The following is an 18,343-nucleotide window of genomic DNA, read 5'->3' as shown; positions in this document are numbered from 1 at the left end:
CCAATAAGGAACTTTGATAGGAAATGTATGCAAGGTTATTGTGGGAAAAATGCAAGAAATTAAAAACTACTACGAGCAATTTAATAAGGAAGGTAGCAAAAGAAGAGTCAGAAAGTTTATTTTAAAGAGGGAGAGAATTTTTTGTTGGGATTGATTTTTACCTTAAATTTAGGAACAAATCTAGTAAACTCCTGGTGCCAATTGTTCAGTGTAGAAGCAGGTGAAATTATTAAGAAAGGTCCCCAAATGTTTTCTCTCTGCAACAGAAAAACTGGGTTAGTTAACTGCAGGAAAACTGAAGAAATTTAATTCAAAATTATAATTAACAACAAGAGCAATTTAACATTAGGAAATGCATTATAACAAAAGAAATGGTTCCTATCTGCACACTCAATATTAATATCCTATGTTAATAACAAAGGCAAGGAAGTTGCTCTCACACACCTTAAGAAAAAAATACCAAGCAATCACTGCCACTCCCATACCTCTTACAGATTCTAATTTATATCATTCACAAAGCACTTATGACATAGTGACTTGCATGTGTTATTTTCCCTTACACTACATGATCACAACAATTTTACTATTATTTAATTGGTATGAAGCTCTTTGCTTTTTTCAAAATGCTGTAACATATTTTCTCATTTAATTCTCACAAAATTCCTGTAAAATTAATAATTATCCTAACTTTGCAGAAGAGGAAACTAAACCTCAGAGAGTTAAAGTGAAGTGAAGTCAAAAGAGCGTTTAAGTGAATTGTCCCAAGTTTACACAGCTGGTAAGCAGAGTTGAGATGTGAACCCAGGTCTTCTAATCTAATGAACTACAGTGTTTTTTGCCACTATACTAGTGGTTCTCAACAGAACAAGGAGTGAAACCACACAGGCTCAAAATTTGTCCTAGTCTTCTTGAAAACCAAAACATTTCAGCACACTGTGTCACCTTGTGAAGGCCTTGAAGGCAAGGAGCAAGTCCTACTTTCTTGGTATGCTAGAGTCTAGCACAATGCTAGATAATAGCTGATTCTTAACAGAACATGACCCTAGGACAGACAGAGAGGCAGATAAAAAGACTGCATGCATCACCCACCTCAGCCAGGTGGGCCAGAAGGGCAATACTCTGTACTGTTTTACCAAGGCCCATTTCATCTGCAAGAATGCCATTGATACCCTGGAAAAACAAAATACACATAGTTAACACCTCTCACGTTGCATTACACAGGGTTCTATCTACTGTCAAAAAGAACTAATCAAAGTATCAGACTGGTTCAAATAAAAGTGACTAGAGATATAGAGCTTCAGCACTATTACTCACTGCTGTAGTGATTCCTTTTGCCAATTTCACAACTACAACTCTGAATCATGATACATTAGACAAATGGGCCAAAGCCAGTTTTTCAGCTAATGTAACCAGCACAAAGGCAATCAGGTTTATTAAGACCACTTAAGACAAACTATACGATATATTCTCCAATAAAATCTCAGAAACATAGAGACATCTTTTTGATTCTTACCAAAGGCCAAGCTTTTCAAATCTAAGTGAAATCTGAAACATTATCTTGTGCTCATTTCACAATACACTGAACCAATGGTTTTAGGTAAACAGAAACAAAAGAGAATGGGTATGACATAGTTCTAAAACTCACCTGTTCGTAGAGGTTTGCCAACCAATTCATGCCTTTCAGCTGATAACCTTTTAATTTGCCATTAAAAATTGTAGGCTGTGGAATATCTTCACCAGCCCGGATAGATGGGTTTGCCAGGCTGTAACTCTCCCCAAACCCAGTGCCAGATTTGTTTGCTGCCCGTAGGGAAGCTGCTCGACTTTCTTTTGCATCTTCATCGAATGACCTTGTCTGGAAAACAAATGTATATTAGAAGAAAAATATAAGAGGAAAATAATTAAATTCAAATAAAATTCATAATGATAACATACCTATCTGGGGCTAGTTGAAACCAACTTTCTGATAATAAAATATGATATATCATATTATATATAAAGCATAATACAGTTGACCCTTGAACAACACAGGTTTGAACTGCATAGTCGACTGATATGGAACTTACTTCACTAAATAACATACTATAGTACTGCATGATCCTGCACTTGGTTGAATCTATGGATGTGGAACCACAGATACAGAGGGTTGACTGTAAACTTATATGCAAATTTCTGACTGCAGGGTGGGTTGGCACCCCTAACTCCTGGAATTATTCAAGGGTTAACTGTACATTAAAGGATACTATTAATATTTTTAAAAATTAATTTAATAATTATAGAATATGCTTTTGATAGATAGACACTAAACCATACCACACAATTACTTGCTTCATCAAAGAATTTATTAAAGATTTGATATAAAATTTGTTTGATTGGTTGGAGATGATGGGAAATAGGTTGAGTTTATCTCTACCCGTGACTTGGATCCTGTCAAAGTTACCTACGGGCTTCTATGCAGTATAATAAATTGTGTTTTCTTTACTTTATTTGATCTAACTGCAGTTTCTTTCTGATTTCATTAAACATCACTATACTATGAATAAGCAAGTTTTTTTTACTGAAGTGAAAGAAGGTACTAACTTAGCAGTTTTAATGTATATAGCTTTCTTAATAAGCAAGAATGTTTGTGATATTTTCCACTAAACAACCATGATGCATCTCACATTGTATTACCCATGATAATCAAGGAGGATAAAAGAAAGAAAAAAAGGAGACATACTGTCTTAGCTTCAATCAACACATTCCTAAAGCTTAGACAAGTGAATGCTTGTTTTCTATCTTTCTTCAAGTATTCCTACTAAAATAGCTTCCACCCAAAAAAAAAGCAGACACATACACATTTGCCAAGTTTTTAATTGAAAACATGATTAAAATTAAAGGAAGACCACCTAAGTAAAAGGTTATGGGGTATTTCCAGGGCCTGTTACAGTTCACTAAGACTCACCCGAGCTTGATGAATATGGTAAGCATTTTCAGCATTCTTCAGGGCCTGAGCTTTGAAGTGGTTACTATCTGAAAAGGAAAACAGAGATTATCACACCTCATTAACTGATCTCCCTCCAAGATGCAATTCACACTAACATACGTAGATCCCTGACTCCCACATTCTACTCAGCTCTAGGTTCACAGAGAGTGAAGGAGGATAAAAAGCTCAAATTACTTGACAAAGGTTAAGGACTTGGAAGTGGCAATGGAGGTAGAAGGCTGCCACGGTCTCCAATAGCCAAAGCCAGCTCACAAAAACCACCAGGAGACTGCACCAGTATCCCAATCCTGAGTTTCTTGCATGAATCAATGTCAAAGCCAGGAAAAGCAAAGACAGTGAGGATTCAAAATTGTAATACACTTATGCTGGGTGACACTATTCCAAAAGAAGAAATAGAGAATGTGTAAATTCCAAGATACTCTGAAAGACTCATTTTCTCTAATTCTTACTCAACATGATCTTAACCACTATTCTCTGTGATATTCCTCTCAAAGTTTCCTCAATTCCTCCTCCCCTCCGTGGTTACAAAAACATCAACACTAAATAGTCTCTTCTCATGCTTGACTCACATCATCAAAAATCTTGTTATGTGTTATTTCCTCTGCTGAGATATGTTCACTGAATCCTTCTGATTCAGTACCTTTTATTTCTACTAACATATCAAAACAAAAAATATTCTCAAATTTGCAAGATTGTATAATCACACCTTTTACTTTTCAAATTCTATATGTTGTTTTATAGAAACATTCACACTTTCCTTACTCCAATAAAATAAATCCCCCTTTACTGATCTACATTACCTACTGATCAAGATGAAACCTGTAAGAATTAATAATGAGTATAACCTAAGATATGAAAAAATGTTGGGTATTTCCTTCCTCTAACTCCCAATTCGGAACTCACCATAATCCTCCTGTGTGATGTTAACTACCACCCCTCCACCAATGTCAATTTGTCTCTGGGTAGAACTATCTTCCAGTTTCCTTAGGATTTCTTCCTGGATCCCATCATGACCCATGTCCCGTTTTCGACTCATGAAATGGGCATACAGCTCAGTCTGGGTGATTAGGAAATTAAGTTTTCGCTGCTGCCTCTTGGCCTAATAGGGAAAAAAGTTGAAAGTGAAAAGAGAGTCAAATCATCAATCATACACAAGTGGCAGTGAACAGAATTCATTAAACCTATCCCTAGTTTGCATACAATTCTTTTACCTCCAGAAAGGTAAAGACTGCAAATGAACAATTTTATTATAATGAAGTCAGTGGTATTACAAGCAAGGAATAACCCACATTTATAGTCTAGTAATAATCTATGTTTGGCTCTCCTTTACAACGTGAAATCTTTTCTCCACAGGCTTCTGTCTAGAATGCTTATTTCTTTATTATATTACTTTTCTACAGTGGTGCTGAGATACCAACTAAATTCAAACAACATATTTTATTTCATAACTTGGTTACTGGTAAATACATGTGTACAGCTTTATTATTCTGAAAAACATAAATGTGTTAAAAACCCTTCTTTATCACCAAAACACGAAATAAGCGAAGAGCTGTGAATTACTCTGAAAGTCAATGTGAGAGGCATCTAACAATAAGAAGCCCACTGAAGGAAGGAAATGTTCCCAACCTATAGTTCACCTGTGATGATGATAGCTACAAAACACGAATATAGACCAAACACATACACACAAAGACATATACTTTAAATAAAATATATGAGAAAACTAAATTCAAAGTACCTCTGAAATAACCTGGTAAGGAAAATAATCGTTGTGTCAATAAAAATCATTCTTCGAGATAAACAATAAAACGAGTAAATAAATGATCCAAAAGACTGAAATATATGAAATACAGCACACACAATAAATACCAAATCGAAGAGTCATTATTTTGCATAAACTATTTTATAATAAAATTCACATGAAGTATACCTGATTTATCTTTGATCCACCTCCACAAAAGAAAAACAACAATAAAATAAGGAACATGGCCAAGAAAGGACGTTAAGTCCTGAAGTATGCTACATAAAACTATACTTTCTCCTTAAGGTTTTATAACACTTCAGCCAGATTCAGATTAGAAGAAAATATGAAAGTATGGGAGAAAACTGAGTTCATAATGGATATAGATGTTCATGTTTCAAAGCTAAAGTAATATCAAGAAAATCTTTCTAAATTAAAACAAAAGAGTAACATTTCCCTTTACTGTAAAGAAGTCAACTATTACATGTTTAAATAAAGAAGGCAAATTAAGGGAACAAAGATCCATCAAACATGTTTTATCTCAAAAATTCAGAGAAAAAGACACATCAACAACCACAGATGAAACTCTCATTAGTTAGCTATCAACATAATTGAGAGAATGTCTCACAAACCTAGATCATAAGGCAAGCCACTTGCAAAACTTCAAAATTTGTGACTAACTCTCAAATGTCTCTAAACTCAGTGAGCAAGTATTTCCAACAGCATCAAAGGTTTACCAATTCAATAATATGTTTATTTATCTTGCATACAAAGATACAAGTTATCCAGGGACTTAAGAGAACTGGGCAAAATCCATGTTCCCTCTTAAAGGCATGAGACAAGAAGGAAGACCAAGAGCTTAAAAGAGGTTCCACAGCTCTGCTGTGACAAAAGAAGTACTACCTATACTTGAAAGACAACATCCAATCCTTTGATTCCTTTCCTTCTCAGACCTCAACGTCCCTTCCACTCATCCCAAAGGATTTACCAATGGCAACACAATAACTTTGTCCTCTTAATCCCTCTTCTTCCCTGAACAGTATACTCAGCCTACACCAGCTAATATCAAGCTTAGAAAGAGAATTGACCAGCAAGTTAAAACAGCAAAGTTGGGGGGTGGGTCTCAGAAAACCGTGCTAGGTGTCCATTGTCCCTATCTGGCCCTAAATTTTGGCAATCAGCCTTGATCTTCCAAACCAAAATTACAGCCAGCACCTGGAGCCTATCTAAGTTGTAAGAGGTTTTTCTTTCATTCATTTCTCACCCCCCTCCTTTTTTTGTCCTCCAGAAATACACAAGAAAATAAAGCTACAAAGAATAAAGGAAATTAGCACAGAAGAGCGGTAAAGGCCAGGCAGAGAGCCTTACTAAAAGAATAAAACCAGAATTGATTTACTGAAGTAAAATCACTATCCTTAGAGTTATGTCTTAAAATACTTTTTCAGTGATTTCATTGGTTAGATTTATTATTTATGAAATGCAAACCAATCTCCTGATATGGCCACAGCAATTACAATTTTCAAAATTTCACGCTACTGCCCTACCTCCCGCATTTCCTCATCCAACTTCCGCTGCTCCAAGGCTTCCTTCTCTGCACGTTTGCGGTGTTCCTTCTCCACCTTCTCATACTTCTTCCAGTATAGAAGCATTTCCTTGGTGAGGCGGCGGGCACGAGGTAAGGTCTCCTTACAGTTCTTCTGGGCCTGCAAGGCAGCTCGACGAACCTCCTTCATGCATTGGTGGGCAAGCTGCAGACAATGACAATGTTATTACAATGCAGGAGGACCCAACACCAGAGCCAGTTTTCCCCGGGCTCTAAATCACAGCATTTCTGTTCAGTGCACACAGTCCTCCTATGACCACATCTCTTTCCCTCCCAATCTGATTAGTGTTCCTGTATAGCAATGGGAGCCAGTTCCAGACAATGAAGTAATGCAAGGGATGAGAAATCTATAGACATACTGCCTCAGAAGGTGAAAAAAAAAGTAAGACATTCTGGGGAGTTACAAAGTGGTATCACATACACTAATAATAATAGCTGTAAATGCTTATTATATGGTAGGCACCATTCTAAGCTTCAAATACTAAACTGCTTCATTCTTCACAAAAACCCTATGAAGCTGGTTATTACCATCATCCTCATCTTATATACAGATGAAGAAATGAGGATAAGTAACCTAACCAGCCCAGGGAAACACAACTAGTAACATTACCTCATTTAATCCTCACAACTCTCAAAGAAAGTTGAGTTAATTCCCTCTAATGGAAGGTATTAATACCATTATTTCTTAGATAAAGAAAATGAATACAGGATGATTCTATGATCTGCCCAAGGAATTAGAGTGGGCTATAGTCTTACCCAAAAATGTCTGAAAACCAGAAATGTGAGGAAAAGCATTTTATTTATAAAATGGATTGAGAATATTTAGGAACTCTCTTAAGTACTATTAGATCCACTATCAACAGGTCACAAGAGAAAAGAGCAGCAAGCATGGATCTAAATAATAAGAACATATTCCAGCAAAACATAAAACAGGAAATACAAAACTACAACCTTACCTTTCGGCTATTGGTAAGAAACAGGTTACGAGCTGAGGCTTTCTGCTTGTTAGCCTAAAATATTTAAAAACAGTATTTCATTTAGGATTCCTTTTTTTTTCTTTTTCTTTTTCATTTTATTTTTTGGGGGGGGTAGGTAATTAGGTTTATCTATTTAATTATTACTTTTGGTGAAGGTAACAGGGATTGAACCTGGGACATCGTCATGCTAGACACACAGTCTACCACTAAGGTATGTCTTACCCCCTAGGATTCCTTTCTGAAATAAGATTGAAGAGACTGATGCTGTCTTTTATTCAACTCAAAAATTAAAAAATAAAATGTCAAGTCAAGCATATGCGAAATACGTTACTTCTAAAAGTCATTCAAATATACTGACCAGACCACATATAGAGCTCCTAAAACAGCATTAAAAAGCCTAAGCTGGGGCTGGGACTGCCTTAAATAGTTTTCTGTTTACTTCTGGAAAGAATTTAAGTTGTATTTAACACTTGAAGCAGACTAGTAAAATGTTACAACATATCCTAACCCTAGCACCACTGGGATTAAAACATTCTGCTCTCTAGTGCCAACAATCAGTAAAGAAACAGATGGCAGGGCACTCAGAAGCAAAAACTGTTAGTAGAAAGGTAAACTAGCCTCTCAGTTTGTAAATATTGGAGTCCCAGCCCTATCTCCAGCCAGGGCAAACCTGCCATCTACTATTACTTAATTTCTGTCACCACCTGACCTCATCTTCTTCAACAAAAATTCCAAGGCAGACCTAACAGAAGATGATTTAGCAGTCCACAACCCAGTCTTGAGCTGCTTATTATGTCTTCCACTTCAGTTTAAAAAAAAAAAAGCCTCAATAAAGAAACCTGATTTTCCAGGATGGTCCATTTATGTGGGGGAAGACACAGAAGAGGCAGAGCTGAGTCACTTTCTATTAAAGAGCTCTCCTCCTAACTCTAAAGTAACAGTGAGTTCAAAGTCATACAAAGGGCCTGAAAGCCATTTCTATAATATTCCCACCCGAGGCTGTCTGCTTAAAGGAATTTCTAGGCCTCTTATCTAAGACTTTCTCTAATTCTTAAGCAGCTACTGCCACTTTAAAGAATCTCAAATATTCCTATTGAATTCCGTATCATCAGAAGGGCATTATCTGAAGCCTCTTTGCCAGATATTAAGCAAGTTTCCCCTTTTTCCATCACCAGAAAAATGCAAATCAAAACCAAAAGAGATGATCACCTCAGACCTGTCAGAATGGCTGTTATCAAAAGGATCACAAATAACAAATGTTGGAGAGGATTATGGAAAAAAAGGCACCCTGGTACACGATTGGAGGGAATGTGAACTGGGGCAGCCACTGAGCTAATATAATCAGCGATTTGAGTAACTTTCATGTGATTTGCCACATAAATGTCTTCTTTGGAAAGAAGTCTATTCAGGTCTTCTGCCCATTTTTTGATTGGGTTGGTTGTTTTGCCTTTTTGATATTGAGTTGTATGAGCTGTTCTTACAAATTCTGGATATTAACCCCTTGCTGGTCATATCATTTGCAAATATCTTCTCCCATCCTGTAGGTTGTCTTTTCATTTTGTTGATGGTTTTCTTTTGTTGTACAAAAGCTTTTGAGTTTAATTAAGTTCCAGTTGTTTTTTTGATTCCTTCGGCTTTAGGAGACAGATCCAAAGAAATATTGCTACAATTTATGTCAGAGTGTTCTACCTGTGTTTTCTTCCAGGAGTTTCATGGTTTTAGATCTTACATGTAGGTCTTTAATCCATTTTGAGTTTATTTTTGTATATGGTGTGAGGAAACTGAACTAATTTTAGAGCTATAGAAAAGGTGCAAAAAATAACAGAGTTCCCTTACAACTCTCCACCCCTGCTTTCTCTAATTTTAGCAACTTAAATAACCACAGTACAACTCTTAAAGAACAGAAATTAACACCAATAAAGTATTAACTAAATTATAGGCCTCATCTGAATGTCAACTTTTCCACTAATGTCCTTTTATTATTTCAGGATCTTATACAAGATCTCACAACACATTCATTTAGTTGCTCTTCTCCTTAATCTCTTCCTGTATGTAACATTTCTTCAATCTTTCTTTTTCACATCCTTGACACTTTTGAAGAGTTATTCTGTAAAATGTGGTTTTCTGATGATTGGAATGACATTATGATTTTGGCAAGAATATCATAGAAATGATGTGTTAATGATGTGATCTTCTCAGGGAGTCACATTAAGGAGTTCATGGTGTCAAAATTTATACTAGTGATGTTTACCTTGATCATTTGGTTAAGGTGCACTCTCTGACAGTTTTGAGTCTATGCAGATTCTGTCTCTCCTCTAACTTTTGCCCTCTAATTTTAGCGTTCATAAATGGATCTAGTCTGCAACTACTATTACTACTGGGTTTGTTTTGCATAAGGATATTCTCTATTTCTGTCTTTCCTTCTACACTTGAAGTTCATACTGTAAGAAAGAGTTGTTCCTTCTACACCTCATTTATTTGTTTATTCAACTATTATAACAGTATGGACTCACATAAATACTTTTTATTCTATGAATTAAAATCCAGTATTATTATTATTTATTTTGTTGCTCAAATTATTCTAACTTTGTCCTGATACCTCTGATTACAATCAAATTTTGAGTCTTCATTTTAGCTTTCCCCTTTCCCCTTACTTAGACTTTTTCTTCAGCAGTGAGAAACTGGTTCTCATCTACAATACATTTATTTGTTCAGTCTTAGAATACACATAAAGTAGTTTCAAAATTGTTAACACATACCCCCATGAGAAACACTTTTACTGTGTCAATCATGGTATTTATGTTTAGTTCTTTTGGTCTTTAGCCTTATATATCCAGTCAAAATACTGGTTTTCCTCAGTTGCTTCAGTAAGTTCTTCCTTCCCCACTCCCTGCAACTTGACTATGTTACTCATTTCTAATTAAGTTCATTTGTTTCTGTTTTCTATTCCCTTTTGCCCACACATCCCCTCAGCCTCCCTCTCCACCAATATCCCAGTTGGTTTAATATTTTCATTTTGGTGGTATGTCAGAAATATGTGAAATATTACTATGGTTCTAAAAGTCAGCCCTATGCAAAACGTATTCAAAGACTCCTTCCTCCTCCTCATCATTGCTACCCCATTCCCATTTCTTTCTTTCTACCTATCTCCTACCTGCCCTCTATAAGAAATCAATCACTTCAATTTCTGGTTTAGCCTTCTGGAATTTCTTTTGTATGAATGAGCAGATATTTGTTTTGCTTCGTTTTGTAGGGGGAGGTAATTAGGTTTACCTGTTTACTACTTCTGGTGGAGGTACTAGGGATTGAACCCAGGACCTTCTGCATGCTAGGCATGCACTCTACCACCGAGCTATACCTTCCCCCATGAGCAGATATTTCTGCATTTTCCTGTATTTCCTTTGTGCTTACATAAAGGGTATGTTTACTTTTTTTGTGTTTTTTGCCTCTTTCACTTAACAGTATGCCCTAGAAATTACTCCGTGTCAGTTCAGAGAGGTCTGCCCCATTTTTTAACAGCAACATCCTGATCCACTTGATACATCCCACCATCATTTAATTCAAGCCCCATACATGGACATTTAAGTTGTTTCTATTACTTTGCAATTGCAAATAATGCTGTAATGAATAACTTTGGTTCCATGTATTTTTGTATTGTTGGTTTAGCTTTATGGTAGATTCCTAGAAGTGGAAGTGCCGATTTGAAAGGTAAGTGCATTTTTAGTTTGCTAGGTCTTACCAACTTTCCCCCCAGCACAGTTCTAATTTGTATTCCTAAGCAGTAATGTATGAAAGCACCTGTTTCCCCAGAGCCTCCTTAACAGAACGTGTTGTCATTTATGTTTAATTTTTGCCAGTGTGATAGATGACAAATGGTGTCTAAGTGTTATTTTAATTTGTATTACTTCAATTACCAGGTACTTTGAACCTTCTTAATATATTTGAGAGCCACTTTTATATCTTTCTTTGCTAACTGTATATTCATGACATTTTCCCATTTGCCTACTGAATTTGTGATAATTTATCCCTCAATTTTTAAGAGTTCTTTCTATATTAGAGACAACAGCCCTTTGATCATAGTATTCAATGTAAATAATTTCTCCCAGTTGTCTTTTGTCATGCAAAAAATGTATTTTTATGTGGTCAAACTTACCAGTATTTTCTTTTATTGCATCTGGAATGTTGAGTTACAGTTACAAACGCTTTTACTACACAAAGGTTAAACAGAAATGCAATCATTTTACTCTAATATTTGTATGGTTACATTTTTCTACAATGAGATCCCCAAACCATTTGGAGAATATGAGATACAGATCTAATTTTATCTTTTTCAGAATGGCTATCTAGTTGTTCCAGCACCACTCATTAAAAAGTGCTCTAGTCTTTTCTGCTGGTCTCTTTGCCTATTCATGTGTCAGTACCAAACTGTTTTAATTGTAGAAATTTTATAGTATATTTTAATGTTTGGAAGACTTTTTTACTGTTTCCCTAGCAATTCTTGCATATTGACTTTTTTCATATTGAGTTTAGAATCATCTTTTCTAAATTTATAAAATATCTTCCTGTTCATATTTCTATTGAGATGATACTCAATTTATAATGAGGCAATTAATCTGATAAAACACAAACTACTGGTGAATCTACGGAAGGATATATGGACATTCTTTGTATTATTCCTGCAACTTTTAAGTTTGAAATTAGTATATCAAAATAAAATGTTATCAAAACCAAACAAATTAGAAGACCAAAAAGAATGCTTATACACGTTTTTCTTAAATCATTCATATTTTCTTCTAATGCCTGTGATCATTCAATCACATTCTATGAATTCTTTAAGAAACACATCTCCACCATCGTATTTTAATTTTCTCTGTTATCACCTATCAGTTTGCTGTCAAGTCTCTATTGCTGTATGTAAGAAAACAATATTCCTTCCTCAAAGAAGTTTCTGGGTTTTTTTTCTTGGCCAACAATTAATTATCTTGTGAATTTGGATCAAATTCTAGAAAAGAAGTTAACTGGAGAGGGTACTATTCAGGATTCTCTTAATTCCAACAGATTAGTTTTCATTCTGAATGCTGTGAAAGTATCTAGCTCTCACAGCTTGTCTTTGGAGGGCAGGCAGAGAAATCATTCTTTCACCTCCTATCCGGAGGTACTCACTTACCTTTGGTAGTTCCTTTTTCACAATGCTGAGCCATACTTTCCTTCGACGAGCATTAAGCTGCTCAATGGATAAGTGCTTCTTCTTGGTGCCAGGAGGAGGTGCATCATGAGAGAATTTGGCAAAGACTTTGGTCTGGTGGTGGTGGCGACGAGGGGATTCTTCAGAGGAAAGTTCTTCGTCTCTTCGCCTTTTTTTCTTCACTTTTTTCAACTTAGCTGCAAAGGAAACAGACTCTTAGGAGGCTGCATTTCTTCCCTACCACAGGAGATAGCCACAAAACAATCTCATCACTTGTAAGAAAATTCAAGGTTCTTTCCTCATTCCACCTGAGAGTGGGAACGTTTATCCCTTTCTCATTTCTGCTCCATGAATATTCCAAAAGGAAGATCACACTACTTTGGAGAAGAACACTGGATACTCCCTCTGTTTACATGAAAGAGAAATAGAAGAGAACCTAAGAACTGAATTTTTGACTCTTAACAATAGGAAAAGAAGCTTATGAGGTATCATGAGCTCAAGTAAATATCAAAAGGAAGGAAACCAGGAACTCAATAAAGGAAGGAAATGTTTCTCCTTGGTGGCACTGTAAAGTGACTAAAGAGAAATAAGAGAGAAAGAAAGAAATGCATTAACTGATACAACACTAAGACCTCTGAAGAGAAAATCATACATGAAACAAAAACCTAGTCTGAGGAGGATGGTGGAAAGACGAGAAACTAGAGATAAACAAGGAGGATGTGGAATTAAGAAGGGAAGAAGGCTGAAAAGAGTGTTTCTGAGTAGAGTTCAAGCCTTTTAAGAGAAGCTTCTTGGAGCTCAGTAAAAGAGGAAAAGATATTTCCTGGCAAACATGCAAACAAACACTACAGAAGATAATGAGGAAGTGATCTATTTTAAATCACTACATACTGCAACAATTATAACCTATTTCAAATACTTTAGGTTACTCTTCATATTTCCCTGTGCATAACCAACTTCTTCCTGTCCCAGAACATTTTCAGTATTTGGAGAGTATATATAAGAAAAAAGGAACAAACGAATTGGCTTAAACCTCTGACTGGGAATCTATAGTTCTTAAGTCTTTATAATTTTAGAAAAGATCATAAACCAAATACAAATTAAGGTTAATAACACTTAGGTCTAGTAATCAGATAAGGCAGACTAGTTTTCAGATAAAGAAAATTTCTACCACATGAATTATATTCAAAGTCTAAATGTACCACACACAACCCTGAAACTAAGAACAAGTAAAGGTAGAAGACAGGTCAATATGCTCACCTTTAAGTTTCTTTTCCTCCTTGAATTTCTTTTTTTTGGGTCCAAGAAGGTGCCGTTGTTGTTCATAGAAAGGGTCATAAGTGGAGAGCAGGCCTGCACTGTAGTATTGGTATTGCTGCAACTGAAGCAGGCAAAGATAATGATGCTTACAAGGGCCTGTCTTTGTTCTATAGCACAGTCTTCAAATCATCTTTACTAAAGAAAGCTGAGCCAGAGAAAAACCATAGGTCCTAAATACAGTATTCCCACAAAGAGATCAATAAAGATTTAGTATATCAAACTGAATTATTTCCTTAACTTCAAAACAAAATGGGTTCATCAGCTATGCACATGGCAAGGTTGTTGGAAATTTAAAAACAAACAAAAATATCCCTTCATGATTCTAAATCTCTATCAGGATATTTACTTTGTCATTGTATATACGTCACAGCAGAAGGTCTCCTCTGGAACTCATCAATAAGAAATAAACCATAATTCTAAAACCAATAGGTCCTCAGATTTACTAAGGTTTCTGATGCCTGCTTTCTTGGCTCTTAGTCTTATATTTTTGGTTTCAACAGTCCCCATCCATCCCAAATTTCCAACCTCTCAGGTCTTCTCTCTTCACCTGCCACTAAATAGCCTGGAAAATAGCCTGGTAGTTCCCCCAAAGGGTAAGCATAGTGTTACCATATGACCTAGTCTTTGTTGCCAGAATTCTAACATACGAACAATCTATTTTTGTCTGTCCAGGAATTAGTTAATCTTTTCAAACATATCATTTAAATTGACCTCCAAAGCTCAAATTTTGTCTCACATATTACAAACGGGTAAATATGAACATAAATAAAATTAGGTAGTTCAGTATTAAATCTCTTTCCTGGATTACAGCCAAATGATTTGTCCAAGAACCAAAACTAGGATAGTAGAGTGACATGGAGAACTATTACAAGGTCTTCTGTTAAAAGCATTCATCAAGCTGTGTACTTAAAATCTGTGGACTTTCCCATGTGTGTTTTCCTTCAATTAAAAAAAGACCAAATATTTTGAGCACCAAATGCCTTAGCATCATATTTTAAGAAGGAAATTTTTGTCTAAATCAAAAAAGTCAAAAAGGTGTGTTTATCACTTGTATAGGTTTATAACCTTAAACATATTCAAAACCTTTTGAACTAACTTTGGACCTTAACTATTTGCTGGAAAGTTTTTAGGTCTTCAAATATTCTATTGCTCATTGTGTACAAAGTGCCACACTACTGACAAAAATCAGAAGACTTTGGTAACAGCATTCAAATAGTTGCCACTTCAACTATCATCAATCTAGAGTTAGTATGGGAAGAAAGGGAGTTTTTCCAAGATAAGAACACTTCCAAAGACCAACTGCATTAAAAAGCAACCACTAGAATTTAAAATAGTGCAGCTGCTTTGGAAAATAGCCTGGCAGTTCCCTCAAAGGGTAAGCATAGTGTTACCATATGACCCAGTGATTCTTCTCCTGGGTATATATCCAAGAGAAATAAAAACAGAAGTCCACACCAAAAACTTGTACACAAATCATAGCAGTATTATTCATAAGGGCCAAAAAGTAAAACAATTCACTATTTGTAGCTATAATTCATAAAACCCCAAAAGTAGAAGCAATCCAATTAGTTCATTAACTGATGCATGGATAAATAAAATGCAGTATGCCCACACAATGGAGTATTATTTGGTAATAAAAAGGAATGGTCACTAATACATGCTAAAACATGTATGAACCGGAAAACATACTAAGTGAGAGAAGAGGACACAAAGGTCCATGTTGTTCCATTTGTGTGTCTGATGGCTGCCTGGGGCTGAAGGGAATGAAGAGGATGAGGCAAGAGCTAAGAGGAGTGGGGTTTCTTTTGGGGGTGAGAAAATGTTCTGGAATTTGATAGTGATAATATTTACAAACTCTATGAATATACTAAAAACAACTGAATTGTGCACTTTAAAAGGCTGAATATTTTTGTTACGTGAAATATATTTCAATAAACCTATTAGAACCACCACCATCTAAATATAAAATTAAAATGATATATTTTCAATGAATATAAACCAGAGAATAAATACTCAGCATGAAGATCTGAGATTTCTCCTGAAACCTCTTACCTCCTTGTCTTTACTATACTTATTCTGGTGAAGTTTCTTATATTTGTGCAGCCGCAACATATTATGCAGTTCTTCTCTGCTGAGATTGAGTTCTTCATCTTCATCGTCATCGTCATCATCGTCTTCACTCTGAGAATCTGCCTCACTGGACTCATCACTTAGCAGAATGCTCTGAAAAAAGAGGAAATAGAAATGGAACCTCTGCTATAAAGCAATTCCTTTTATACTCCAAGAATTTCTTTCAGATCCAAAAACAATGACAGAAACAGTTAGAGAACAGTCATTTCAGTTTCCCTTATACTATTACTTCAACTGGAAAACAAATACCAATTAAACCTAGTGGTACAAATCAAAGAGCACTAAAACAAGGGAAATGCTGTAAACAGCAACAAGGCTAGATTTTACTTAGTATATATACTACACAAGATAGTTTGACTAAATGTCAAATATCCAGGCAAAAAAACTAAACAAAGCTTAAAAAACTACTACAGGGTTTAAAGGAATACAGAAAGCAAGTTGTAATAGCTGAAAAAGGACAAACAACCCAAAAATCCATTAACTGATAAATGGATAAACAAAATGAGGTATTATCCTGATAACAAAATATTATTCAGCCATGAAAAGGAAATAGTACCAATATGTGCCACAACATAAAGAACCTTGAAAACATTATAAGAAGCCAGACATAAAAGACCACATTTTATGTTTCCATTTATACGAACTGTCCAGAATAGGCAAATCCATAGAAAAAGAAAACAGATTACAGGTTGCCAGGGGTTGGGGAGGGTAGAGAATGGGTGGCTGTTAATGAGTGGAGTTTCTTTCCAGAGTGATGAAAATGTTCTGGAATTAGATATTGGTGATGGCTGCACAAACTTTATGAATGTACTAAAAATTACTACATTACATATTTTACAAGGGTAGATTCTATGACATCTGAATTACACCTCAATTTTCTTAAATGTGATGGCTACGCATAAAGGTTACTGCATACCAAACAGCTTAACACCTCACTAACATAAAGCAAATCAGGCCTTTCCAAATGAGTCTTTTGAAGGGCCTAGTGATAAAAATTAAAGAGTATTTTTAAATTACTTTGAGCTCTTCACAAGAAAAATATGAAATAGAGAAATAATTAGTTTCAACAGAAGAAATGCTATCCTTAAGTCCAGCTAATGATAGTAATCTTGTAAGAGTGTAAATGAGATTATATCACTCCCTTCTTTATAAATACTCCAACTGCCTACCACTGTAACTAGAATAAAATACAAATTCCTTAACATGATGTATCAGGCCTGACACAATCAGGCTCTCTAACCTCAGCTTCTACCATCCTCTCATTTACTGTGCTCTAGCTATACTAACCTCTTTCTCCTGCATACTGAGTTCTTCCTTTCTCAGGACTTTTGCAATTGTTCATTCTGACTGAAATGCTCTTATGTTAAATCTTCACAGAGTTCTTTCTCTGATCATTCAGCAATCAGCTGAAATGTTACCTCTTTAAAGAAACTGGGTGTATGAATGTATGTATTTACTTATTTATTTATTTACAGGCTTATTCCCTGCCTCCCTCCATTAGAATGTAAAATCTTCAAGGCAGGAATCCTGTGTATCTATGATACTATCTCCCAAGGCAAGATGCACTCAATCAATAATTGAATGAATGTACTACTCAGTGACTAGTAAAAAATAGATTAATGACCCTGATTATAAGCCAGTGAGGGAAAGGATCTTATCTGATATATATACTCAGCACAGTGCTTCATTATCAGAACTGTTTGCCAAAATGAACTTCATTGAGTCCTCTAGATTTTTCTTTGTAATCTCTTCAAAAAACTACACCCAGAATAAAAGACTCACATCTAGGAAAATCTCTGCTAATGAGCCATAAGTCAATAACTTTCTCTTCTATTTGTAATTTTAGTAGGTTATGTGAATTATAAACATTTTGCTTTGTCTCTTACCTTTAGCCACTTTCTGCTTTTCTTCAATTTAGAGAAGTTATATAAATTCCCTTTGTCAGACTTCGACTCTGTGTAAAGAAACACAAAAAATAAAAAATAAAAGGACAACTGCCCCAAGAGAACTGACAGTCCAAAGAGGGATCTTATATCAAACTGACCTGACTGTAGAACTCCATTCACCGAGTATGTGTTTAACATTCCAGAACTGCTTGCTCCAGAAGTTTCACCAAGCAATGAATTTGGAGGTTCTTCTTTAACTTGTATCAAGGGATCCCCAGACTGGGGCAATAAAGGATTATTGTCATCCAGTCCATCTTCACTTTCATCACTATAAATTGAAGAATGGTGAATCCACAATAACAGCTAACCCAGCAAAATATTGTAATTTATGGTTAGTAGACTGAACACTTCACAGAAGAAACTGATTCTCTGAATAAATTGACTGTCTTATTTGAAAGAAAGAGGAAAGGAAAAAAAAAAACCCAAACATCCCAAAACCCATAAAATACTGTAAC

At 35.5% G+C, this 18,343-nt stretch overlaps 1 protein-coding gene across 2 annotated transcripts in view; it reads right to left on the bottom strand.

Moving 5' to 3' along the window:
- INO80 (INO80 complex ATPase subunit) overlaps nucleotides 1-18,343 on the bottom strand; it is a 112,846-nt gene that overhangs the window by 72,713 nt on the left and 21,790 nt on the right. For both annotated transcript variants that reach the window (XM_031453288.2, XM_064485723.1), the window contains exons 3-14: nucleotides 17,987-18,156; nucleotides 17,829-17,896; nucleotides 15,865-16,035; nucleotides 13,753-13,873; nucleotides 12,475-12,689; nucleotides 7,287-7,340; nucleotides 6,272-6,475; nucleotides 3,890-4,085; nucleotides 2,945-3,012; nucleotides 1,646-1,855; nucleotides 1,090-1,170; nucleotides 162-257 (exon numbers count right to left, since the gene is read on the bottom strand). In XM_031453288.2, the coding sequence (XP_031309148.1) occupies nucleotides 162-257; nucleotides 1,090-1,170; nucleotides 1,646-1,855; nucleotides 2,945-3,012; nucleotides 3,890-4,085; nucleotides 6,272-6,475; nucleotides 7,287-7,340; nucleotides 12,475-12,689; nucleotides 13,753-13,873; nucleotides 15,865-16,035; nucleotides 17,829-17,896; nucleotides 17,987-18,156 (1,654 nt within the window). The remainder of the gene's footprint in view (nucleotides 1-161; nucleotides 258-1,089; nucleotides 1,171-1,645; nucleotides 1,856-2,944; nucleotides 3,013-3,889; nucleotides 4,086-6,271; nucleotides 6,476-7,286; nucleotides 7,341-12,474; nucleotides 12,690-13,752; nucleotides 13,874-15,864; nucleotides 16,036-17,828; nucleotides 17,897-17,986; nucleotides 18,157-18,343) is intronic.

The sequence above is a fragment of the Camelus dromedarius genome, chromosome 5 (genome assembly GCF_036321535.1).
Source record: "Camelus dromedarius isolate mCamDro1 chromosome 5, mCamDro1.pat, whole genome shotgun sequence".
NCBI lineage: Eukaryota > Metazoa > Chordata > Mammalia > Artiodactyla > Camelidae > Camelus > Camelus dromedarius.
The sequence above is the reverse complement of the archived record's forward strand: the minus strand, read 5'-3'. Positions and strand labels throughout refer to the sequence as shown.